The sequence below is a fragment of the Ochotona princeps genome, chromosome 9 (assembly GCF_030435755.1).
Source record: "Ochotona princeps isolate mOchPri1 chromosome 9, mOchPri1.hap1, whole genome shotgun sequence".
NCBI lineage: Eukaryota > Metazoa > Chordata > Mammalia > Lagomorpha > Ochotonidae > Ochotona > Ochotona princeps.
The window spans coordinates 29,975,283-30,001,027 of record NC_080840.1 but is presented as its reverse complement, the minus strand read 5'-3'; the positions used below and the strand labels follow the sequence as shown (position 1 = coordinate 30,001,027).

Below are 25,745 nucleotides of genomic sequence, written 5' to 3'. Positions count from 1 at the left end.
CCTCTTATTGGTAACCAGAAGAAATGATAAATTCAGGTTCCTCTGGGGATATGCTTCAGATAATGAACATCAAACACTGTTTTTAAAATATTGATCTTGATTTATTTGAAAGGCAGAGTGACAGAGAAGGATGGGTAGAGAGAGAGAGAAGTCTTTCACCTTCTGGTACACTCCTGCAACGGCCAGCACTGAGCTATGCTAAAGACAGCAATCAAGGACTTCATCTAGTTCTCCCACTAGAGGGGCAGAGGTCACTTGGGCCATCATCCACTGCCTTCTCAGGCACATTCAGCAGAGTAGCAGGCGTTCTGACCAGCACTCAGATGTGAGATGCTGGCATTGCAAATGTTGACTTAATTTGCTATGTCACAAATCCAGCCCTAGCAAATTTTCCAGAAATTAGAAGCCAGCATCTGGGCAGTAGAAGCCACTGCTCGCGACACCAGCATCCCTCATCAGTGGCCTGCTTTGAGTCCCAGCTACTTCCCAGAATTCCTTTAATGTGTATCCTGAGAAGCAGCAGCTGATGGCTCAAGTACTTGATTCCCTGTTACTCATGTGGGTGACCTGGATGGAATTCCAGGCTTTGGTCTGTCCCAACCTGGGTTATAGCAGGTGTTTAGGGAATTAATATGTACATGGAAGATAAATACTGCTTATTGCTCATGACCATGGAATCACTGTTCAACAGAGCAGGAACCACAGCATTACTCTCTCATATCCCCAACCCACGGTTTGAGCAGATTAGAAAGTCTCACCTGACCCATCCCCAGAGTCCCTAGAAAGAATTTCTAGTCTGTGGGTGCCACTTGACATTGCACTGAGCATATCAGATGGAGTTGTGAGCCTACTGCTTAGTTCTCCCAACTTTGGAAGAGACCTAATCCACAGCCAGGCCCCTGAGTTCTGAGAGACTTGCCCTAGATTTATGGATGAGCAAGAGCTGACGGAAGCAGCTTGTTTCAGACCTACAGACCCACAGCTGTGCTGAATACACTAATCTCAACCAAGTAAGAAATCTTGGCAGTCACCTGAGGTCATCCACCCCACTACTCAAGTATCAGGATTCATGACCTCAAAGACTCTACAATTCTTTGTTCTCTTTTACATAGGCATCCAGAGTACCCTGTTTTATGCTTGTTAAACTGACACTGGGGGAATTATTTATTTATTTAATACTGTAGGAGAAGAGCTTGGTAGGACAGACTATAGGTTGTATGTTAGTTTTGAATTTAAAGTCCAGTGTGTGTTGGAAAGAGCTTTCCTAAAAATGGACTTGTATATCAAAAATTTTGGCTTTTAGAAAAGTGTAGGCTTACTTTGTTTAGTCAAATACAGTGTGTGTGTGTGTGTGTGTGTGAGAGTATGTGTGCGTTTAAGGCTACTTATAAAGAAATTCTGGTTTTGTGGTTGACACATGTTAGGAAGCTGGCTTTTCAGCATATGCTGCAGAATGTCCAAATACACATTTTTAAAAAAACATTTGTATACCAAGACAAAAAGAATCTTAATATGAACCTTTATAGAGTTTTAGATTTTTTTAAATTAGTCTTTCTTGGAAACAACTATGATCTAGCTTTCTAAAGTAGTAAGATTTGCTAACTCTTTAGAAAGAACAGCTATAGGAAATCTAAACTTTGACCTCTGTTTTGCAGTGGAAGGACTCTGTGAAGGAATTGGTGCTGGATTGGTGGATGTTGCTATCTGGGTTGGTACTTGTTCAGATTACCCGAAAGGAGATGCTTCTACCGGATGGAACTCAGTGTCTCGCATCATTATTGAAGAATTACCAAAATAAACCTTTAATGGTTCATTTCCTACCTCTTATTATATCCTTAAGTGCCATATACATCTGAAGGAACAACAAAACTATAGACCAAAGTGTGATTTCACACTTTTTTAATTTAGTACTATTCATTTTATTTCAATAAAAAATGGTTTGGGGACTATTTTAGTTGATTAGAATGCTTTCCTCTTATTCTCATTCCCTGAGCCTATGATTTACAATGTCATTGTCTAGTTTTTCCTGTTCTTCGTGTTTTTATAACATTTTTGAAAATATAAAGTCTTTGTACAAGTTGTAAATGTTTAGAACTTATTTTATGTGTGTCAAATAAAATTTATTTCAAATTACCTTAATATCTTTAAGCTAATTACCACTAATATTGGAGTTTTGGTACTTTGGATCTGAAAGGTTATATAAATCACTCATTCAACAATCATATTATTTCTTATATGTGTATAATATGGTTTATGTTAAGGGATACAAAGACAAAAAGGTATTTATGTGCCAGGAAATACATCAGCACTTTAAGAATTTTTATAGAACAAAAGGTGACAAGAGCTGAAGTCTGGCCTCAAATTGCTTGTCATTTAGAAAGGAGATCAGATATAAAAATAGCAATAAATCAAAGATGAGTGTCTCAAGGGTGGTGTGGTTGAGCTGAAGAGGTACCCCTTCCCACTGCAGCATCAGAAGGAATCCATGAGGACAGCGTAGGTGGAGGACTGATGAAAGTTAGGGAAATTTTAATAGTGTTGATTCTTCCTTCCTTTAGGAAACTCTACATTGATTAACTCATACTTTACTCTTTTTGAATTCTTTCACTTCTATTGCCTTGATTTGTACTTTTCTTTCTTCTCTCTCATCTCTGACTTAACTTTCTTTCTCGGCAATTAGATTTCTTCTCATGGCCTGAACTCTGATTTCTATGCTGAAGAAATTGCAAATATCACCTCCATCCCCAGTTTCCTCCAGATGTTCACTTCCAGCTGCATACTGGATGGCTCTGCTAGGTTGTCCCACTGATAATGCAACCTAGGCATGTTCAAAGCCACTGTCTGGTACCCAGATCTCCTGCCTTCCCTATTTCTTGTTTTCTAGTATTCCAGAACTGAAACTTTTGACATCTGATTCTCCTCTATATTTGCTTAGAAGTTCTTTTGATTCTCTTCTGACATTTCTCAAATGTGTTCTCTTTCATTCTAATGGTCACCAGCATACTACCTGAGTGGTATGACCATCCACTGCAGAGGATGTAAGCATGAGAAAAAAAAGCCATACTGTCAGAGCAAGTTCTTCAGTGGACCTGTAAGTAAAGTGGCCCAGTGGTAGGAATGGAGGCCATGTGTGGAGTGAACATGGTGGAATTTCCTTTATCCAGGGTAACCTGGTTAGCCTTACTACTGCATACTTGATTTGCCAGCAGGAGAGACCAACGAGAGACCAACACTAGTCTTTAATAAGGCAACTTGCCCTAGTGACATGCTGGTTCCATCAGACCTTTCTCACCATGTGGGGCAGAGATGTGTCCTCCATGAAATATATATATAATCTACATATAGATTTACCCTCTCTGCTCGTAATACTTCTGTTAGCACTAACATTTGTAGATTCACCAAATGCTTTCTCTAATGCCACAGCATTCTGCACAGCATTGCTGCTGATCGAGACACTGCACCAAATAGCAGAGAAACTGCAACAAAGAAGCCCACCCTATGGAGCTAACTGATCTCACCAGACACCCCAAAACCTGGCAGTGGTGAAAGGAGAAATGGCTTTATTGAACATTCATTATCAAATCAGGAGACAAGTTCCTGATAGAATGGGATTCTGTTTTATGGGACGTGGTACATACTTTGGAAGAGAAAGCACTACAGAAGTTTATCTTTAAAAGTTCTTGGAAACTGGAATTTAAATATGTTTACATTGGCACAAAAATTGAAATCTATGCATATCTTTTCCAAATATGCTTTCTTTGTGAAATTTTGGAGACTCTTTGTTCTTCCTATGACCCAATATAAGTGGTAGAAGTATTAGTCAATAATTCTCTATTCTCTATGGAACCAAGAAATTAGATAAATGGTATGAATAAGTGATGGTTAGATGAAGAGATCTACTGGGGGATTGGCTAATGCTATTAAGAAAGCTGATCACCTCCCTAGAGGCCATCCGGCTGGTGATCCAGGGAAGCTGTTGATGTAGCTGTGCTGAGAAGGCCTGAGAATTAGGCTGGGATCTGCAACCAATCTGCAGTGTGCCCTCTTCCAAGTTTGTCTTTCCTTGGTAACCTCTCAGCCATAAGGTACTTAGTTAGAGCTTTGTTAACATATTCATAATACTGTATGTAATGTAAAAACTCTTCAAACTTCACCCACTTAATTCACTGTGTGTTCTTCCTCTTGTTTGGACCTAAATTGATGGAAAGGTAGTTACCTGATTGGTATCCTTGTCCATTTTCTGCTGTAGTCGAACATCACAGACTGAGTTTACAAGAAAAGCAGGTTTATTTGGCTCATGATTCTGAAGACTGTGAAGTTCAAGATGCGATGGTTGATGAGAGATCCTTCTTGCTGGTGGAAACTCTGCTGGGTCCGGAGGGTAGACGAAATCATATAGGGCCTCTTCGCATGAACCCAGCCTCACTGGATGAGCATACAGCCCTATGGTCTTATTTAACTTGAATAAACTACCACAGTCAGACTCAAGTTTCTGTCCTCTTATTGTCTCACCACAGTACTGGACTGCAGCGTAAGTTTGGTGGGGACACTGAAACCATAGCAGGCAGTTTAGGACAGGAAGTAAGCATGAACAGCACTTTTTTCTTGGTCATAAGCTCCTTACACAGAACCATTTTGCCCAATTCCTCCGTGCTTTAAATTTTGCAAGGGCCGGTTCTAAAACAGTGTTATCCATGGCTGGATAGAAATATCTCTGTGATCTGGGACTTAATTTTTTTTTTAAGATTTATTTATTTTTATTACAAAGTCAGATACACAGAGAGGAGAGACAGAGAGCAAGATCTTCCGTCCGACGGTTCACTCTCTAAGTGATCACAACAGCCAGTGCTGCGCCAATCCGGAGCCAGGAACCTCCTCTAGGTCTCCCACATGGGTGCAGGGTATTTGGGCCATCCTCGACTGCTTTCCCAGGCCACAAGCAGGGAGCTGGATGGGAAGTGGAGCAGCTGACTAGAACTGACACCCATATGGGATCCCAGCATGTTCAGGGCGAGGACTTTAGCCACTAAGCCTCGCACCAGGCCCTGGGACTTAATATTAGCCTCACCACTATTAAAATATTCCATTCTATCTACCGCTTATCTATGTCTTAGTTTAGAACTCACATATGAAAGATATGAGTGTGAACCATCAAAAGCAGTTTGTTTCCTTTCCTTTTGACATGCTGAGTGTAAACTGATTTTATAACTTCCTAGCCTTGAGGAGACAATGACATAACTAACATAAACCTGTCATATTTGATCTCATAAAACGTAATAGGGAAAATCAAGATGGCAGAATAGGGTAAGGACACGTTTAAATACATGGAGAAGAAACATTAGCCAGGGTAAAGCAGAGGGCACATTCCAGGAAACAGGAGAGGACAGATTGACAGCAGAGGGACAACTAGAGACTAATGGACACAGGAAAGCAGTGGAGACAATGGTGTGGTGTTGTAGTGACCAGATACCCCCAGCGGCATTCAGTCAGCAATGATCTGAACTCCACCAGCACCCAGGTGGGAAGGGGAGTTCACTGGGGGCTCAAGAGGTGAATCCAGTGAAAGAGCAGCCCGTCCTGCTGGTTTGTTTGATTTGACCGGGACCACAACAGAGCAGCAGCAGGTCCCAAACTGGCAGTGCGAGAACAGCATGGATTTCACAGCTCAGACCGCTAGCAGAGCCAAATCAGGTGCCATTTTGTGTAGGGAGGCAAAGGACTGCACATGTACAAGCTGGGAGTAAACTCATTTCTGATTCAGTGATTTGCAATGACGTGGTACCCTACAGTTTCCACCCAAAACAGGTCCGGGTAGCCCCAAGACCTAACAGCTAGCAGATCAAAAACTCAACGAGTGTCACATCAGGTGGCATTTTGTACATTTTGTACAATCTCAAAAAGGCTTTGACACTGCAGGGACAACAGTGAGCTGTTTATGCAATGAGCTGGGAATGAACTCAATGAACTCAGTGCATTGCACTGGCCCCACAGGGAAAATAATACCGATTTTGGCATCCTACAGGTCAAAATAGGTCCATGTGGCCCTCAGACCTAATGGTCAACAGGTTCTAGGAAGATCAGTACCACCAAAAGCCTAGTTATTTAGGACACCTGGTGTTTCCCTAACCCTGGGAACTGCTCAAGGGAGAAAGGTTGTACAGACAACAGTGCAGCCTGAGCATGAGATCACAGTAGGTGAAGAGTGCTGAGTGAGGAGCCGGCACTACTGAGACCAAGTTGAAAGTCTAACATAAGAGCCCAGATCTGAAACTCACTGGAGGAGTAGCAGAAGTGACTGCAAACAAAGAACCATGTACTAACCACAATAAATAAAACTGAATTGCAGACTTGTGGGTGACAGCTTAGAAACCTGCCCTAAGGAGAAGAATCTGCTAACCAGAAGTACAATGAGCAAGAGCAAAAGAAAAGACAGAGGCACAATGAGTATTACTGAAGACTCCTCTGCAAAGGAGCAAACCTTTGCCAACCTCAGAGTTAACTGAGAAATACAGCAAGAAAATGGGGGATACAGAATTCAAAACACTTGTTATAAAGCCTCTTACTAACAGTGAGAAGCACATGCAGGAATTTAAGCAATATGTCACATACAAGACAGCAACACTGAAACAAAATCAAGTTGAATTATTGGAAATGAATGATGCAATAGAGCAAGTTAAACATTCAGTGGAATGTCTCAATAGAATGAAGGAAGCAGAATAAAGAATCTCAGAATTGGAAGATATTTCTTGTCACCAGGAGGAAACAACAAACTCAAAGCAGAGCTGGGTCAAGCTAAAAAAAAGTATTCAAGAAATACGAGACACTATTAAAAGGCAAAATATAAGAGTTATGGGAGTTCCAGAAGGTGCAGAAAGAGAAGCTGGGTTTAAAAATGTACTTAATGATATAATAATAAAGGACAATTTCCCTAATCTGGACAAAGAATTGAGAAACAACATGCAAGAGAGGCACAGAACTCCCAACAGGGTTGAACAAAAGTGATTTTCACAACACACGATAATTAAGCTCTCTTCAATCGAAAATAAGGAAAAGATCCTTAAATACCACGTGAAAATAATCAATTTTTCCGTATAGGAATGGCAATTAAATTCACAGGAGACCTCTTACAGGAAACTCGATGGGTCAGAAGAGAATGGAATGACATATTACAGATTCTAAAAGCAAAAAATTGTCAGTCCAGAATAACATATCCAGTGAAGCTTTCCTTTGTCTTTGAAAATGAAATAAAATTCTTCCACAGTAAAGTTAAGAGTTTGTCTCTTCCAAACCTGCCCATCTAATGATACTTCAAGATGTTCTCTTGACAGAGAAAAGAAGAGCACATACCAAAATCAAAGGCAAGTGTGAAGAAAGTCCCAGTAAAATAACAGAAGACTAAATCAATGAACAACTCATTGCTAAAATGACAGGACCAAATTACCATTTACTTATATCAACCCTGAATGTAAATGACTTAAACTCATCAATCAAACATCATTGATTTGTAGGCTGGATTAAAAGAACAAAACCCATCTGTTTGTTGCCTACAGGAGACACATCTCACCAAAAAAGATCAGCGGAAACTGTATCTCACAGATTTTGATGCTTTTGCTTTTAGTTTCATTTCTCCAAAACACTTTTTTCTCATCAAATTCTTTACTGACTCATAGGTCATACAGTAGCATCATTTTCTTCAAGAAGGTTCTTGATTTTATTTTCCATTTCTTCAGTGACATCTTAGTCAATCAGTAGCATGTTATTTAACTTCATGGCGTTGTAAATTTCTATTTTTTTCTGTTGTTGATTTTGTTTTGTGGCTTTTCCTTCTTTTTGTTTTGTGGCTTTTTGTTTAAGGGGATATATAGTAACTGTGTAATGGAGACTATCATATCCAGATGTGAGGATACAATGCAGTATGCATCTCTACTTCCAGATCAAAGATGGACTCCCAATTAAATGTTAAATACATCTTGACGATAGGATGCTGGACTCTCTGCCATTGTCCATACCTACAATGATGGGCTTATGACTGTTTATGAAGAACCATACAATTTTAATAATATGGGGGAACTCAGTGGGGAAGTGGGGACTGTGGGGGGGGGGTAAGGGAAATTCCAGAGTCTATGGAACTGTATCACAAAATGACAATAAAAAATGAAAAAAAGAAAAGATTTATAGAGGTTGAAACCTCAAAAATGTTGAAGTCAAACTGTAGCTACTAGATGTCTGACTTTGGCAGTTATCTGACCTTTCTCTTTGTTTTCCTTATCTATAAAAATGGCCTAATAAACCGTACCTGACTTGGAAAAAAAATGTAATAGGAAGAATTTCCAAATTATCCAACTTTTTTGTATGAACCTTCCACAAGAAACTTTTGTTACTTTTTTGTCTTCTGCTCAATTATCTTTCTTCATGCTTTTCATAAGAACAGCATTGTTACAGGTACTTCAGAGCCAGTTCCTAATTATTTCTTTAGAAAGTATCTTAAAACTTTATATATTTTCTGCATGTTACTTAACACACTTGTAGCAGACAGGCATAGAGGTGAAGTAATTATCTTGAATCATTTTATAATTGCAAAAGAGACTTTGCTGTGAAAGTGGCAATAGTGCATACTTTATTTGGAAGGTTTTATATTGAATAATGTATGCACTTTCAAAATAAAATTCCTAACTGATGACTCATGAATTAAAGTATACTTCTTAAAGCTGACGTTTCTTTTAGTGTGGTGTTTAAAAAACATGGCTTTTTAAATACTGTTGGGCCACAAAAGCCCAATGTAAAGTAATATAGCTTTCTTTTCAAAGTTTGGCATCCATCACTAGATCACATGCTCAGGTGCAGAGTTCCAGACAAGTTTGTTTGCTTTTGGTCTGCACAGGTATTTTCCTCATTTCTTTCCAGATCTCATTTTAGTAATCTGCTGTTTTTTTCTTAGCCAATTTCATCTATCTCCATTCTTTCTTAGACTCAGAGAGCTTTTTCCAAGCTAAAGTTTGTGACCATTTCTCTTGTCCTCCAAAATACAGGAAAGAAGAACCTTTAGTGAAATGAATCCCTGTAGGTTGCCCCACCCGCTGAGCTGCCTGCAATCTGTCTTCAGCCTTTATAATTTGAATGTGCTCAAAGTTATCCGCGGCATCAATCTTCGCCCTACTGAATTATTGACACAAATGATAGCATCTTCTTTCTCGAATTTGCTCTTTTTATCTGATTGGTCTTCCTCTGTAATCCATGTCTCTGTTTTAATCATTCACTCCTCTTTTCTTTTTCTCAGTAAAACCTAAACACTGAGAGTTCTCTAGTTCTGGCCCATCTTTGAGCTATCTCTATTTCATTGCCACCTTGCCTGACAATTTACTGCTTCAGAGAGCCCACATGTGCTTTCTTTGCCCTGACTGCTCCTTTTGACTGCATCAACTGTGTACAAACTACCATCAGCTCCTGAAAAACTTAACTTGGATCCATGCTCCTCTTGCTTGCATCTTGACTGATTCTCCATTCAGTCACCAGATTGATTTTTCATGAAATTAAACTTCATCCCTAAGATTGTAAAGCTTGACAAGGTCTGGCTGCTAGTAATGTTTACTAGCTCAAGCCCTGGTGGTAAACTATTTATTTGGGTTAATTCACTTCATTCTGTCAATATCCTCCAGCCATGTGCCTTTAATATCCTCATTTGTGACAAGCACTCTTGGTAACCCAGATTTCTTGTAGAAGACTGGTAGACCCATGGCCCAGGTACTGAAAGTGTTGGTCTCAAAGAGTTCACAATTCTACCCTCATGTGGAAAATACCTCTTGGCCAAGGACAGGCACCCTGGCATCCCTCTCCATTGCTGCCGTCCAGACTGCCTGACGTGGGAACCTAAGGACCCACATGCGTCACCTGTGGGCAGGGCTTCTGTGGTCCAATTCATTCTGCACAGTGGCTGGTAGGGTCAGGCTGAGGCTTTTGAAATTCTGTACCTGACTTAATCCTGTTTCTTTTGTTTTATTGAAATTTTCTCCTAAAAGCAATCCCTCAATCACTTGTCCAAGGATCCCAATCTGAGGTACTGCTACCAAGTACCTCATTATTTACAGATGAAGAAACTTCAGACAGAGGTTAAAATGATTCCTTAAGCTCAAACAGCAGAAAAGTTGAGACTTGAAACCAGACAGTCCAGCCCGCCAAGCTCCTCTCTTGGCACACCGTACAGCCCTGTTTAATCCTGTTTTAAGGCTTTCTGTACTTCCTATTCTGTCTGTTTTGAATGTTTCCTATTTCATTGTGTCTTGCTTCTTCTATTATCTCCCAAAAGAGACTTTTCCTGTCTCTAATCATCCTAAGATGTCCAAATCTAGTTTTTTTTTTAATGGTATTTAATACCTGAAAGCAGACTGAGGCAGGTGTTGTGGTATAGCATGTTAAGCCACTGTTTGGGCTTAACAGATTGCCTGCAATCAAGTTCCAAAACTGTATTTCATCCAGCTTCTGGGAGGCTACAGATGATGGCTCAAGTCCTTGAGTTCCTGCCACCCAGCTGAGGACTATTTAAATAGTATTCCCGAGTTGTGGCTGTGGCCTGGCCCAGTCCCAGCTGCTGTATGCATTTGTGAAGCAGTAGAAGGAAGAGCTCTATCTCCCTTTCACTCCTTCAGTTAAATAAATACAACTTCAATTTAAAAAAAGACCAACGGTCTATTATGCGTATATTTTTTGACTTTCTGTAACTTACACTAAATGAAAATTAGGAGGGCAGGAATGTTCTCATTGTTATTGTTTATGCCAGAACTCTTACAGGGCTTGTAGAAATTTTTTCATTGCATATTCTTAATTTAGGGCTGTAGGTACCTTCATGCATATTTACTTACTACATAATCTTGTATTCTTTTTGAGGACAAGAATTATGTTTTATTAAAAATTGGGGGGTAATAGGAGATATTCAAATAATGGTTCCAAATATCACTGTAGCTCATATCTGCATTTGTGAATAAATATCAAGATGCCATATGAATTAAGGCATTATCTGGAGTATTAAAAGAAATCCCACTTAATTTATAAAACATCCCTAATAATTGTATACGATATATTAAATACAATTAGGTACTTATCATTTTACCTTTATTTTAAAAACAATGTCATTTCAAAAATACAAAAAAATAGACCCATTTTCAAGGAACCATTTAAATATGGCTTAAAAACCAAATATTTTATTTACAACAAATAGAGAGTAAGCAAGAGCACTCAGAGATGTTTATAATAAAATGAAATAATTACTCTGGCATTCTTTGAGGTCAGGACTTTATATCTGCAGATATCAACAAGACATATCAAAACTCAATTATGGTCATTAATGTAATGTGGATTTCAACCTGATTTTAAACAACCAGCGTAGATTAACCATTTATTTGGGATCCTGGATCTGTGTATCCAAAAACCAAAGTTAAAAATTTCTCACTTGCATTCAGTCTAACAAACACATCCCAAACATTCCAGTATCTGTAAAAGGTGATTTATTGAGCATCACCAATAAATTATTTAGTAACGTATGCTAATATTAGCTGATGGAGCTGTGTCCTGGAAGTTTAAATTTTCTAAGTATAAAGATACTAAACATCTATCAAAAAGAGAACTGGATCCAGGATTACAGTTTAAATTATGAAAGTCTCTGGGAAGAAAAAATAGCTATGAAATGACAACAGCTCTCAGATATTTCTCAGAGAAGTATTTAACTCGAAAATATATCTAGCTAGTATGTTCCAACTGAATTAAAATTAAAGCACAGTTGCAAAGAATTTTATTCTAACACTTCCCAATTCTGAAAGGTCTAGATTTGGTCCACCCCTTATAAAGTAAATCCTTAAAGTTTAATTTTCCCTTGAGATATGTATGACTTACAGGAAGTCATTTTCTTGCTATTGCACAACAGTCAGTTTTAAAGCCAATCCAGGCAAATGAGTTCAGAAAAAGCAGCACATTTTACTAATCCATTTATCAAACTCTACACTTGGTATCCGTTTTAACTTTGTATTGATGGTGGCCATTTCAGGCAGAGATAGCACGTCCCATTCAAATAGCGAAGACAAAAAATCAGAAAAATATTGTGGAGATTTACTACTTTGACTTCTAACGGTTACAGACCCATTTTGTTTATGAGCCATGCTGCTATGCAGCATTCTTCTGGGTTTTACATCTCAAATACAAGGAGCTTTCTGCTGCCTTGGGCAGATATGTTGGAATTACCTTCTTCCAGGTTACTTCCTCTTTTCTCTAAGGTCAAGTAAAAAATGTGAGACATTTTCATACACCACAAAGGTAATACAGCAGGCTGGAGTCACTCTGATCAAATTGGGAGCAATTCCTTTGTAAAATCCACCGATGCCTTCCTTCCTTTACAGGGAAAAAGAGATGTATGCTTAGTTTCCTAACATGCTAGTTTGAAAATACAAACGTTAATCGCCTTTTTTGAATTATTTTGAGGGTAAGAACAGGCAGAAGCTTTCACTGAACTAAAACAGTCATTGGAAGTCTTACAGCTTACATAAATGTCACACAATACTAAATACAGCATACATAAACATACAAAATTATTTGTTAATGTTTACAATACATGATATGGTAGAATTCTGTCACTTAAGATAAATTACACTTCTTGAATATTTCATGGATTGAATTCAATTTGACTATTCTAAATATTCTGCTCTGGTCTTTTAGAATTAAAGGGAAATGTGGAGATATTTACTTGTCTTTCTACAGCAGCTGAATTATTTTCATGTTGAAAAACATATTTCTCCTCTAAACACAGAGACAAATACTTACAAAAATTGCAGTACCAGTGCCTTCTCAAATGTACTAAGGTAGGCATGTATCTTTTTATATGCAGTGCCATTCAGTGGATACCTAAATTCTGATTTACTATTTTTCAAAATACTTTTATGTATCTCAATTCTATTTTTGTTACAACCTTGTCAATTCAGTCTAATTTTATAAATGAAGAAATCAAGCCTTAGAGAAATTAAGCCCAGGGTTATTTAGGTAATAAATGGAAAAGCAGGAACCACCAGCCATGATTTCACCACAGCACATATTTACACTTTCTGCTGTAAAACCCATATTAAGATGTGCAAGGTATCTCACTAGAGCAACTTGTTTATACCACATGCTCTCACCTCCAAGTCCTCGCAATCACATCAGTCACACCTTGGTAAATCATGTGTTGATCCTGTAGACGAGCTCTCACAACTTGGTATGGGTATGTTGCTGCTACAGCAAATATTTTAGATAATGCTGCAACAGATATATATTCCACTGTACTCTGAAATGAGAGTACAAACCATTTATGCTTTCCTTTAGACAGAAATGAGACATACACGTTGATAATAAGTAGGAAAAAAATACAAATAGCTTCCTTTTAATATGAACTATACAATTAATGGGTTCTATTTTTAACATTAGTGTCCCTTCAGCCTATAAATATTTAAATAATCATAGTGGCAAAGTTAGCATTCATCTTTATAGCAATACTACCAGAGTATGACAGAATTTTCACTCATTAAATGCAAAAAAGGGAAGAAAAAAAAAGCAAACAATATCACTTTTAAAAGAATTCTCTTACCAGTTGGGCTTCTGGTATTCTATTGAGGTGTTGGTTGTACTTCAATTTCAGTAATTCATAGGCCATAAACTGAAGTGCACCATGGGATGTCCCAAAGAGCCCAGGAACAAATCCCTAAATGGCAACAAATTTAGAAAGACCAACCAAACAATATATTTTCAAAGAAATGCTGCATATATTTTAAAATATTTTTCCACCCCTCTTATACAGTACTTTAACGAAACTCATTTCAGTCTTATGTAAATTCTAAGTCCTTATAGAAGATTAAAAACAGCATTTGTACTTTTTTAAAGTTAACAACTGGATCTTCACATTTTTATTTAAACAGTATACATACAAACATAAAGACCTACACTATTAAGAAATGGGATATGAAAGGGAAAATAAATTTTAGAAAAATCAAGAAATCAAGGTAATAACTAAATGGACTAAGCATCAGTATCCGAAAAAAGGCAGTAAAGATGGGGGAAAAAAGCACAGAATTGAGTGAAAGTAATTCATAATCTTATTTTTTTTTTTTAGAATTTTTTTTTAAAGATTTATTCATTTTATTACAGCCAGATATACAGAGAGGAGGAGAGACAGAGAGGAAGATCTTCCGTCCGATGATTCACTCCCCAAGTGAGCCGCAACGGGCCAGTGCTGTGCCAATCTGATGCCGGGAACCAGGAACCTCTTCCAGGTCTCCCACGTGGGTAGAGTGTCCCAATGCATTGGGCTGTCCTCAACTGCCTTCCCAGGCCACAAGCAGGGAGCTGGATGGGAAGTGGAGCTGCCGGGACTAGAACCGGCGCTCATATGGGATCCCGGGGCTTTGAAGGAGAGGACTTTAGCCGCTAGGCCACGCCGCCGGGCCCCCAATTCATAATCTTATAAAATATAAGATTTAAAAATGCATTATACCATTCTTGGAAAACAAACTGAAGTTCAAGCTCTAATTTAAATTTTAAACTAAATATGGCCTTAAAAATATTTTATCTGAATAAGTAAAGGATGGGAGCATGAGAGGGAGGGGGAAAAGAGGGAATATAAGAGGATATTACTGCCATCAGGAGGGGATTTCAAAAATGCTATCAAGAAGGATCTGGGTATATTTTTGGTACTTTTAAATTCTTAAAAATCCTACCAAATATAAGATTCTAGTAGGCGCACAGAACTCTTTTCCATGCTATATTTCCTAAGTTCCCTGGAGACCACATCTTCCAAGGAGTGTGGTAAAGAGTGGGCGACCTGGTTGCGTTGAAGAAACACTTGACAAAGTTGCAGACCGTTCTTAAAGCTACCAGTGTCAAGAGTACACAGCTTGTGGAAGTGAAGAGAAACAGCTTATCACACCATCTCAACACTGATAAGCTAGTCTTCAATTTTCACAAATTGTTTGTTGCCTAAGATTTGCTTCCTTTTAGGACTGATGTTAGGTAATTCAGAACTGAAACCACAGAGACAATAGAAATGACAATTTTCAGTTATTCAAAATATACTGATAATAAATCCTTACCTTATATAATCCACGCACACCTTCATACTTATATATTTTCATAAGTGCATCAAACATTCCTTTATATTGCCGCTGTGAGGAACTTACAACTCCATTATACTGTAACATGAGGCGAGTTTTTGTCACCCATAATGGGTTTGTAATGCAAAGGGTCATGGCTCCTAAAACCAGATTTAAACAAATTACTCAGCACATAGTACTGCTTGCTTTTTTATAGTTCAGATTAAGAACAGTCCATTTACACAGGGGATGGAGTTGTACAGGGACTGTACCTGGCACGGGGAGATGTGGTCTTGGAGACACATTGTTATGGATAGATGGTAGATTAAGTTTTTGTTGATACTAAAAAATTCTTTACATAGTCAGTGAGAGGTAAGTTAAAAGGGAGTTTCTACCCTCACACATTGAAGGATATGAGGACAGAAAAGGTATCCTGACCCCTAAACAATGTGGCCTGATACACAGACTAGATGGTAAGGAAATGCCATCTTAAAAATAGGAAATGGCATAAACCAGAGGTGGGGGGGAAAGAACCAGAAACCTAACATTTCAGTTATCTGTGTTACGTATATCCATCCCAGCCTTATCACAATCTTCCTGAAATCTATTCAAAGTAAGCTAGTATCCCCTTAAAAATGAAATAACTATGTAATGTAATAAGTTACATATCACATTTCATAAAAAAGAATAATCATTTTGTAAACCATGCCATCTGGTTAAATTCCCCATTTGCTGAGTGTTCTTTCACTACACAAGTATTTATTCAGTCTTGTTACAAGCTGGGTTCATGACAGAACTAAGTATTTTAAAATGAGTAAGATTAGTTCTTGCCTTAATCAAGCTGCAAGCTTAAATAAAACAAGCTGTGGGGCTGGTACACTGGTATAGCATGCTAAGCTTCTAACTGCAGCACCAACATTCCATATAGGTGCAGCTGGTTCACGTCCTGGCTGTTCTCTTTCCATTTAGCTCCCTGCTATGGCTTGGGAAAGCAATATAGGATGGCTCAGATCCTTAGGCTCCTGCACCTGCGTGGGAGACTCAAAGGATGCTCCTGGTTCCTTTGGATTGGTTCAGCTCTGGCCACTGTGGCCATCTGGGGAGTGAACCAGAGGTTGAAAATTTTTTCTGTTTTTATTTCTCTCTGTAACTCTATCTTTAGAGTAAAAATACAATAAACCTGAAAAAAAAAAAAAGAAATTAAGCTGCGAATTACGAAAGTTTAAGATTTAAAAAGACTTATTCTCACTATGTTTTCCCTTCTGATATAAAACATGCATAAGGGAAGGGAATTAAATAACAATGTAATGTTACTAAATTATGTAACCTTTGAAAGCGTACTGATATCTACAAGTATACCTTAACAACAACAAAAAAGTTACACTAAATCATCTCAAACTACTAGAATTTTATAATTTTTCCAATGAAGAATGCCTGCTTTCTAAAAAACCTCATTTGCTGACTAATATGATTATAAAAGGGTATTTAAATTCTGGTGTTCCAAGAAACAAGGCAAACTGAACAAACAGTAAAAATGAAAGTCGAGTTTGGAAGGTTATAGATGGCCTTACCGGCTTCAGCAGCTGAGACCAGGTATTCTGTCGCCTCTAACCGCTCAGCTCTTCCTTCGGTCTTATATGACTTGATGGCATTGTAACTGAAAGAATTACACACACGCAATTAGAGTAGGTGTCTTAAAACAGCAATCTGTATTAAGGTATATGTAACTTGGGCCAAGCGCAGTTGTCTAGTGATTGAAGTTCTCGCCTTGCAACTGCTGGGTTCCCATGTGGTCGCCAGTTCGTATCCTGGCTGCTCCACTTTCCTTCCAGCTCCCTGCTTGTGACCTGGCAAAGCAGTGGAAGATGGGCCAAAGCTGTGTAGGAGATATGGAAAAGGCTCCTGGCTCCTGGCTTCAGATTGGCTCAGCTCTGGCCATTGCGGCCAGATGTAAGAGCTTTCTCTCTGTCTCTCCTTCTCTCTGTAAATCTGAATTTCCAATAAAAATAAATAAATCTTTTTTTTTAAATAAAGTATATATAAGTTAATAGTACCCCAAAAGTAAAAGTCAATGTGTAATGTAACCACAAAATAAGAATTTGTCAAGGATGGACATGCTGGTAATTGTTTGTTGTTAAGATTACACCAAGTCTCCATACAAATGTATATGGTTAGCAAGCAAATCTCAAAAAATGTTAGTCACACACTCTCAATTAACTAGGACAGAAAAACAGGTAGGAGGCAGGGTTACGGTTGTGCAGAAATTGGACACAAAAGGCAAAAGAGATCCAAGAAGGAGCACTTAACAAACATGTGCTGAGCACCCAAGTTCAGGCACTATGGCTGGCTTTCTCACACAAAGGTAAGCACAGGAGGGAGCCTTCTTAATAGAATACCAAGGACCATGAGTGATGCATAAACAATCTTCATAAAACACAGCATTACAAGAAGTTCACAAATAGATCACAGAAGGCTCCGAGCAGTAGCCAGCATTGAACTTGGTACTGAGAGGCAGGGACAGATTGCGCAAGGGCGAAGGGACAACCAGGGTGGATGGGAGAAAGGGAACACTACCACCCTGCAGGGCAGCACTGACACGTGGTTTTACTTGGCAGCAGATAATCGCTGAATTTTTCTCAGCAGGTGAGTCAAATCAACTTATTTTCTCTAACTTTGATTTCTACTTTTTTCTTGTTAGAAGGCTTCCGTTGAAAAACATTAAAATTTTTACCACTACCATTTGAACATTAAACAAGCAAAATGTTTCATCATACGGCTTGTCCTTAGAAATTCTCTTGGAGAATCTACATAACCCAAATTCATACAGCATATATATGAGCAAATATGTAGTTCCACACATCTAAGCGTGGCTTAGGACTGAAAATAAGAACAAATATTTAATTACTACTAAAGCTGAATTTTATTTGGCTTTCCCTAAAAAAGATAGCTTAAGATTAGTTTGGACACTGCCACATGCTTATTATAAAATGCATGACAAAGGAGATAAAAAGCAAATATATTAGGTATTGATGAAAACTAAGAGTAAGCTTCTTCATTCACAGGCTCAGTTTCAAATCCTAGTGGGTGCTTAGAGCACTGTGTGCCCCCTACTGTATGCTGGTACTGATGCTCTTTTATATTCAAGGAGCTGCATGTGCCCACCCTGGGAATTTGGTGCAGCTTCTCCAGAAGCCGTGTGGTAATAGTTATTTATATGGTGATGGTAACTGACAGGCCAGGAAGTGAGGCGGGAAAGAGGCTGGAGTACATCAAATCAGGGGAATGAGCCAGTAAGCCTCCAGCCCCGGCAGTAACACCTTGGCATTTGCATTTGTTCCTAAACAGGTATCTTCTGTGGTATCAGTTCCCACAAGGACTCCAAGGTCTGTCTTCTACTTTCCAACTTCATTATGAATCAAATGCACTTTTGGAAGATAACCCTGAAAATCTGGTAGAGGGGAAATACACAACTGTCTCATGATACTTCAGTATTTATGAAATCTGCTCATCTGGGCTCGCTCCAACCGAGCTCTCAAATGGAGAGAGTAACTTACTCAAGTGATCCTTCTTTATCAGGATGGATATCCATACAAACGAAAATTCACTCAGTTTTAGGTTCCTCCAATTTCTGCTAACACTTTAAAAAACTTAAGTAACAAATTTGACTGATTCAACTTTTTCTAATGTGTTTTGACTCAGACAGATTCAAAAATTCTGATACGGCCAAAATACCTAAAAAATACTCAAGAGGTAATACAATTTCATTTTGTACTTCCTGGAGTTAGCTGTTTTTCAAATAGTTTTAAAAAGCTCTGATGTTAAATAACAGACTGATGGAATTATAACTCCTTATGAAGGACTATACTATTGTAACAATATGGGGAAAATCAGTCGGGCGAAGGGGGATTCTTGGAGGAGGAAAGCTCAGATTCTATGGAATTGTACCATAAAATCCAAAATTCAAAATTAAAATAAAAAAGCTCTGATATTGTATGTGCATGTTCTACTTATAAAAGTAATCAGAACAGTTCACCTTCTTCAATTCATCTCACGGAGACAGCTTCTGTAAGATTATTTTTCTATCTCCTCCCTTCAGCTTTTTCCTATTAAGTAATTTTTCCCAGACTAAATGCCTGTACTAAGAACTGATAGAAAATAAAGAAGCCATTCTGTTCTTCCTGACCCTTGAAAATCCAGATTAGACTCATCTTGCTAACTTATCAACTGATATATAACAATCACCAAAAGCAAAAATGACTAATACTGTAATATCTCCCAGGTCTACTCACAAGAAAAAGTAGAGTCCCCAGGATAAACCTGCACCCCACACATTTGGGGTTACTCCTTGATATAGTCCCCGTAGTCCATCAAGCTTCCAAATGGTAGACAAGCAATGTAAAATGCCTTTATATTTTGGTCTCAGTTCCAGTCCATCACTCACTGCATTGAAGGAGAAACAAAATGAGATAAGAGCCAAGTTCTAGCTCTGAGCCACACATAAATAGATAACACAGTTTAAAGATCAACCAAAACAATTTATTTTCCAAGATTATTTAATACTTGAAATTAATTTTTATAAATTTATCCAAGTGTATATTAAAGATATATTATGCACTCAAATATTATTTTAGGAAGTATTTTAGTTAACTCTCCAAACAATCCAAAAGCCTCTTTAAATAAATCTAACACTTTTTTGTTACCAATATACATGATTAAGAATTTGTTTGCATATTCATGTTTGCAAATACCTGTCCCAAAATAAAATCACCAAGAGACTCAATATCAAGGATGCTGCAAAGATCCAAAGAGACGCAGAAAAGAAAATGTAGAGGCTACAGTAAAATACTTCTCTGGAATTCTTTCTACTTTCACACGAATGTAAACACAAAGCAAAATCAGAATAGAAAGTAGAGGGGCCTGACGCCGGTGGCCTAGCAGCTAAAGTCCTCGCCTTGCACGCCCGGGATCCCATGTGGGCACCGGTTCTAATCCCGGTGGCCCTGCTTCCCATCCAGCTCCCTGCTTGTGGCCTGGGAAAGCAGTCGAAGACGGCCCAAAGCCTTGGGACCCTACACCCGTGTGGGAGACCTGGAGAGGTTCCTTGTTCCTGGCTCCGGATGGCACAGCACCGGCCATTGCGCTCACTTAGGGAGTGAATCATCAGAAGGAAGATTTTCCTCTCTGTCTCTCCTCCTCTCTGTATATCTGATTTTGCAATAAAAATAAATAAATCTTAAAAAAAAATAGAAAGTAGAAATGTATTTCACTTGAATGAATCCAAAATTGAACTAGTCTTTCCCATCCTTAAGAAGCTGGTCTTTGGGTCCAGCAGTGTGGCCTAGCAGCTAAAGTCCTCGCCTTGAACACACTGGGATCCCATATGGGCGCTGGTTCTAATCCCGGCAGCCCTGCTTCCCATCCAGCTCCCTGCTTGTGGCCTGGGAAAGCAGTCGAGGATGGCCCAATGCTTTGGGACACTGCACCCATGTGGGAGACCCGGAAGAGGTTCCTGGTTTCTGCCTTTGGATCGGCACAGCACTGGCCGTTGCACAGAACCAGCCGTTGCGGCTGCTTGGGGTGTGAATCATCGGACGTAAGATCTTCCTCTCTGTCTCTCCTCCTCTTTGTATATTTGACTTTGTAATAAAAATAAACAAATCTTAAAAAAAAAAGAAGAAGCTGCTCTTCAAGTGTCTGGATGAGTGGATGCACTGGGGTGGACTCCATCAGCCAATGGACCTTGAATTTTCTCAACCTTGGACCAACGAAACCAGCAGCGCCTCTATCAAAAAACTATGTAAACCACTCAAGTAATAAATACCCTTGGACTAATTCTCCACACTGGAGTTTCAAAGATGACATCAAGTGGACATCTCCCATCCCCAGGTACTGATGTAGTTAGGCAGCTGGGAGTGGCCTCCTCCTCCTCCTCCTCCTCCCTCCCTCCCTCCCTCCCTCCTTTTCTTCCCTAGAAACAGGAAAGAAGGGAAAAAAAGGAAAATTGGAAGCATTCGTCCCATACACCTTCCCCCATGCCTCAACCCTCCCTACCTTAATCAGTGCTCCTCATACACGTGCATCCTTGTCAACTATGTAAAAAACTGCTCTTATTCTAGTGCTAAGTAATGACAAACACACACCACTACCATCTAGGCCCATGTCGGATACCTGGCCACAATCCATGAATCTGTCTCCCTTGCATCCTCTTTGATCAATTAACAAGACACTTTTCTTAGTCCCTTCTACATCTCAGTTCATGATGCCATCATCCTACTTTCAGACACCATCAATTTTCAATCAGCAATGGCATTTAGTCTTCTTGTCAATTTTTTGCCTGGGAAAGCAAAGCATAAGACTGTTCAAGTTCTTGGAGCCCTGCCACCCATGAGGGAGACCCAAAGGGAGTTCCTGGCTCCTGGTTTTGGCTTGGCCAACTCTAGTCATCGTGGCCATTTAGAGAGTGAGCCAATGGATGGAAGACCTCCGTCTTTGCCTCTCTTCGTAATTCAGCCTTTCAAAAATAAGTCTTAATAAACTTGATGTCTTCATACCATGTCGTTGTGGGAAACGGAACATTCAAAATAGGAGATGAGGGAATGCAATGGACTACTGAAAGACTATTCACTGAAGTGTGAGCAGGTGTACAAAACCACAGAGAAGAATGCAGCTATCAATGGTTTCTTTATCATACTAAATATCTCAGCAACAGGCGAAAAGGATTAGGAGCTTGAGGAGCTTGACTTGGGAAGGAGGAGAAATAGATTTATTGTTTGATGGGTGAAAACAGTTGATGCCAATACATGATGTATCATACAGCACCTGGCACCGCCGTGGAGAACAGTGGGGATCTGGTTTAGCTGAATTAGGCTGGAAAAAAGGGCAAGGGCCTTTTAGAAATGTACCACATTTCCCCAATATTCATAAGTTGAAGACCTAACTCCCAGTGTGACTGTATCTTTGAGGAGATAGCTAAGGTTAAATGATATAAGAGTAGAGATTTGGGATGAAAGAAATCATGTCCTTACACAAGGCTTAAACACCAGGGGAGCACGGCCATCTCCCAGATCTGAGGTCTCACTGAAAACCACGTCTACTGACTCTTTCCTCTTGGATTCCCAGTCCTCAGAACTGGAAGAAAATAATTTCTTTTGTTAAGCTGCACTGTGGTATTTTGTTTTTGCAAGTCTTAACTGCTAATTCCTGAAAATCACACAAAAAATGTGGTTATTACCTCAAACCTTGTATTTCAGAAACCTAAGTCCAAATGTGCTTAAGATAATCAGTATGTTTTCTTGAAAGGCAATTCTAGTGGACCCAAGGAACATGATTCTGAAGGTGGAAAACCAAGAAGAAAGCAAAACAACTTCATAATTGTCTTAAAGAGATACTCTACTACAGAATTCATATGTACGTCTAAGCACATCTCACAAAACTTTCTCAGGCCTGTAACTGCATTAAAAGATGCTAACAAGCACAAGCTAAACATGAAAAATGTTTGGTGAATGGAATCAACACAGGGAAAACTAATTTTGGAGGAAAGATATGTAATGACTAAAAAAAATGAGCAGGCAGCAATTTTATCCTAACACAACTTTATTCGCTGGACATCAGTTTTACTCCTTTTCTTTGCCACAGATACACTGAAATTTATGTCTTAATAAAACTAATCTCCTCTGCTTCTGCTCTTTACAGGTATTTTTAAAAAATCACAAATGGGTTAAGAAATAAGTTGAGGGGCCCAGCGGCTAAAGTCCTCACCTTGAACGCCCCGGGATCCCATATGGGCGCCGGTTCTAATCCCGGCAGCTCCACTTCCCATCCAGCTCCCTGCTTGTGGCCTGGGAAAGCAGTCGAGGACGGCCCAATGCATTGGGACACTGCACCCGCGTGGGAGACCCGGAAGAGGTTCCTGGTTCCCGGCATCGGATCGGTGCGCACTGGCCCGTTGTGCTCACTTGGGGAGTGAATCATCGGACTGAAGATCTTCCTCTCTGTCTTTTCTCCTCTCTGTATATCTGACTTTGTAATAAAAATAAATCTTTTTTTTAAAAAAAAAGAAAGAAGTTGAGTGGCTAGCATTGCGGCATTAAGTGTGGAGTGGATAAAGTCAAACTGCTACCTGCAACCCCAGCATCCCACATGTGTGTCTGTCAGCGTCTCCACTGCTTCACTTCCCATCTAGATCCCTGCTAATGACCTGAAAGTACTGGAAGGTGGCCCAAGTGCTGGGATATTTGCCACCCATGTGGGAGACCTGGATGCAGCTCCTGGCTTCAGCCTGGACCAATGCTGGAGGGAACCAGCAGATGAAAGAGCTCTGTTTCCGTCCCCCTTTAATTCTGACTTTCAAAATAAATCATCCTTTTCAAAGAGTTAATTATGCAAATTGCTGATATTATTCTTTTAAAGAGATTGCAATAAACAAAAACCAATGACAAAGGACAACTTAAGTGGCAAGGATAACTACTATTTCACACGGTTGAAGCAGGGGTATGTGTAATGTGCATGAGTGTACGCGACATGGATAGCAAAGACAAAATGTATTTCCTGTTAAGGGTTCTGGTCTGGAAGGTTTGCATATTATTCTAGACCCTGTTTCCTTTCAGCGCCACTTTCCCCTTAGAAACCTAACTATCCTCCCTCCTCCTTCTCTAATCTCCTTCTCATCAGAATTTAAACAGGTTTCACTCTGCTGAGTTAAGAGTCTCCTCTGGGATCACTGTGTACTTCTATTGAGGAAAAACAACAATCTCCCCAGGAACTTGCTGGCCTCTGGGCAATCAGGTTCTGCCTCACTCACCAGTTCAAGTGCTCTCCTCCAGGGCCTCCAAGTGCACTCTGGAAGTCCTCTCTTCACATGCCCCTTAGCAGTACCTGACTTTGCTGACCTAAAGCACCTTCCTTCGGCATGTTTTACACCACACCCTCCTATCTGTGTGTGTGTGTAGGGGGGGTTTCATTGCACTTCTTGTCCTTCTTTTGCCCCGTGCACCATCATTCAACTAGCCCCCACCCCACCCCAAAAGAACTCTTTCCAATCAACAGGGGTGGCTGTCCAAACAGTAGGTAGCGTCAGCTGCCAGGCTGCTTTCATTTCTTTGTCCCTAGTCTTGATCCCATTCCCAACATCCCAGTCCTGGCTATTGCTTTTACATGGCATAAAAGATACGTTAATCTGTGAGCTTCTTGACTTTCTGGAGTCACTCTTTATTTCTACCTCTGGCAACGTTAGTTTACCCTTTAGTTAGGAGTGTAATGAGAAAAATTCTTCTTTCATTGGCTTATCCTAGTAAACGTTCAGTGGAATTACTTTTAGTAATGATCATTATTATTTGTGCATGCATCATAAACTCCACGAAGCTATATGCCTTTCTGGTGTTTTTCCCTAAGGGCAACCTTCCATCATTTTACAGATGTTCTGTCCCTGAGTGGCTTCTTGCCTCCTCTATGGGGGAACCTTACACTCTGGCCACCAATCATCTTCATAGTCTACCTGCATGCCTAGGGTTTTATCTACATTTATTCCACTTTGCCCCACGTTTTATGTCTAGAAATGTCTAAATGACAAAGATGATATGTCCCTTCAAGAGCAATACTCTATCAGGTGCATCTAAAGCCCATACAACACTTAATCCAATTAAGATAACTCAAAAGGCTGGTAAAGTTATCAGAGGTTATTTGTGAATCTATGAATCTGTGAATCCGGTCCGGAGCTGAATTTACCAGGCTGTATTCCAAACGGAGGATTGTGTCCCTAACCATCTGCGGGGATGAACGCCGGACCCCAGGCGCCCGCAGTTTCCTTTCGGTATTGCTGCCAAACACGTGGCTACCCTAACGATTTCACAGCACCTCCATTGGAGACAAGTCCTTTCTAAAGAGCGGTGATCCCTTCCTCAATTTACAAGTCAGGATCTGACTCCCACTTTCCAACCCCAGCCATTCGCAGATTTTTGAACGCACACTCGCCACCCCTCAGTCTTGGTGGGCAAGGGAGACAAGGGACAGATGTTTTATTCGGGGTCTCATTCCCCACCCCAGTTCCCCTTCTTTAAGTCTAGTTCCAGGAGAGCCAGGACAGACCCGACGTCTCCTTTTGAGTGTCCCCTCCACCACCACCCCACCACCCCCAGTTCGAGCTGACAGGTAGAAGCAGCGGTCCCAAGTTGCGGTGGGCTCTTACCCGCGAAGCGGATCTTCACGAGGTCGAGCGGGTGCAGCGCCAGGTTCGACAAGACCCCGCCGCTCACGCCCGCCACCAAGTTCTCGTAGCGGACGTGGTAGAAGACCGTGCTCCACGGCGACGACGGGGACGCCGACTGTCCCTGGCCGGTCATGGGCTCGGGGCCCGCCGACACCACGGCGCCCAGGGCCGCGGACGTGGTGGGACGAGATGCAGTGGCCGCCACCGTGGTGACAGAACGCGGGCGCGAGCCCACTTCCGCGGTCGGCGAGCTGAGGGTCGTGCCCACTCGCGTGGCGGGGCACTCGTGCGCGCACAGCAGCTGCCTGGGCGCAGCTGACCCCACGTCGCCGCCGAGAGCACGCGCGAGGCGGGCTGCCAGGCTCCGCCGAGTTCCCGCCCCGCTCCAGCACGCCGACGAGCAACGCAGCGCTCCGCTGAGGAAACGCCCCCTCGGCAATCTC

The 25,745-nt window shown here is 40.3% G+C and overlaps 2 protein-coding genes across 2 annotated transcripts in view; one reads left to right on the top strand and one right to left on the bottom strand.

Annotated features, from left to right (window-relative positions):
- The window catches only part of CTHRC1 (collagen triple helix repeat containing 1), an 11,163-nt gene extending 9,153 nt beyond the window's left edge, over positions 1 to 2,010 (top strand). The window contains exon 4 of the mRNA XM_004580659.4: positions 1,656 to 2,010. Within this exon, the coding sequence (XP_004580716.2) occupies positions 1,656 to 1,798 (143 nt within the window). The 3' untranslated portion in view covers positions 1,799 to 2,010. The remainder of the gene's footprint in view (positions 1 to 1,655) is intronic.
- Positions 1 to 25,650, bottom strand: part of SLC25A32 (solute carrier family 25 member 32) — a 26,381-nt gene extending 731 nt beyond the window's left edge. Inside the window, exons 1-7 of the mRNA XM_004580661.4 lie at positions 25,282 to 25,650; positions 19,388 to 19,538; positions 16,670 to 16,755; positions 15,099 to 15,259; positions 13,601 to 13,714; positions 13,155 to 13,300; positions 12,229 to 12,375 (exon numbers count right to left, since the gene is read on the bottom strand). Coding sequence (XP_004580718.2) covers positions 12,240 to 12,375; positions 13,155 to 13,300; positions 13,601 to 13,714; positions 15,099 to 15,259; positions 16,670 to 16,755; positions 19,388 to 19,538; positions 25,282 to 25,435 — 948 coding nt within the window. The 5' untranslated portion in view covers positions 25,436 to 25,650 and the 3' untranslated portion in view covers positions 12,229 to 12,239. The remainder of the gene's footprint in view (positions 1 to 12,228; positions 12,376 to 13,154; positions 13,301 to 13,600; positions 13,715 to 15,098; positions 15,260 to 16,669; positions 16,756 to 19,387; positions 19,539 to 25,281) is intronic.
- Between the last annotated feature and the right edge of the window lie 95 nt (positions 25,651 to 25,745).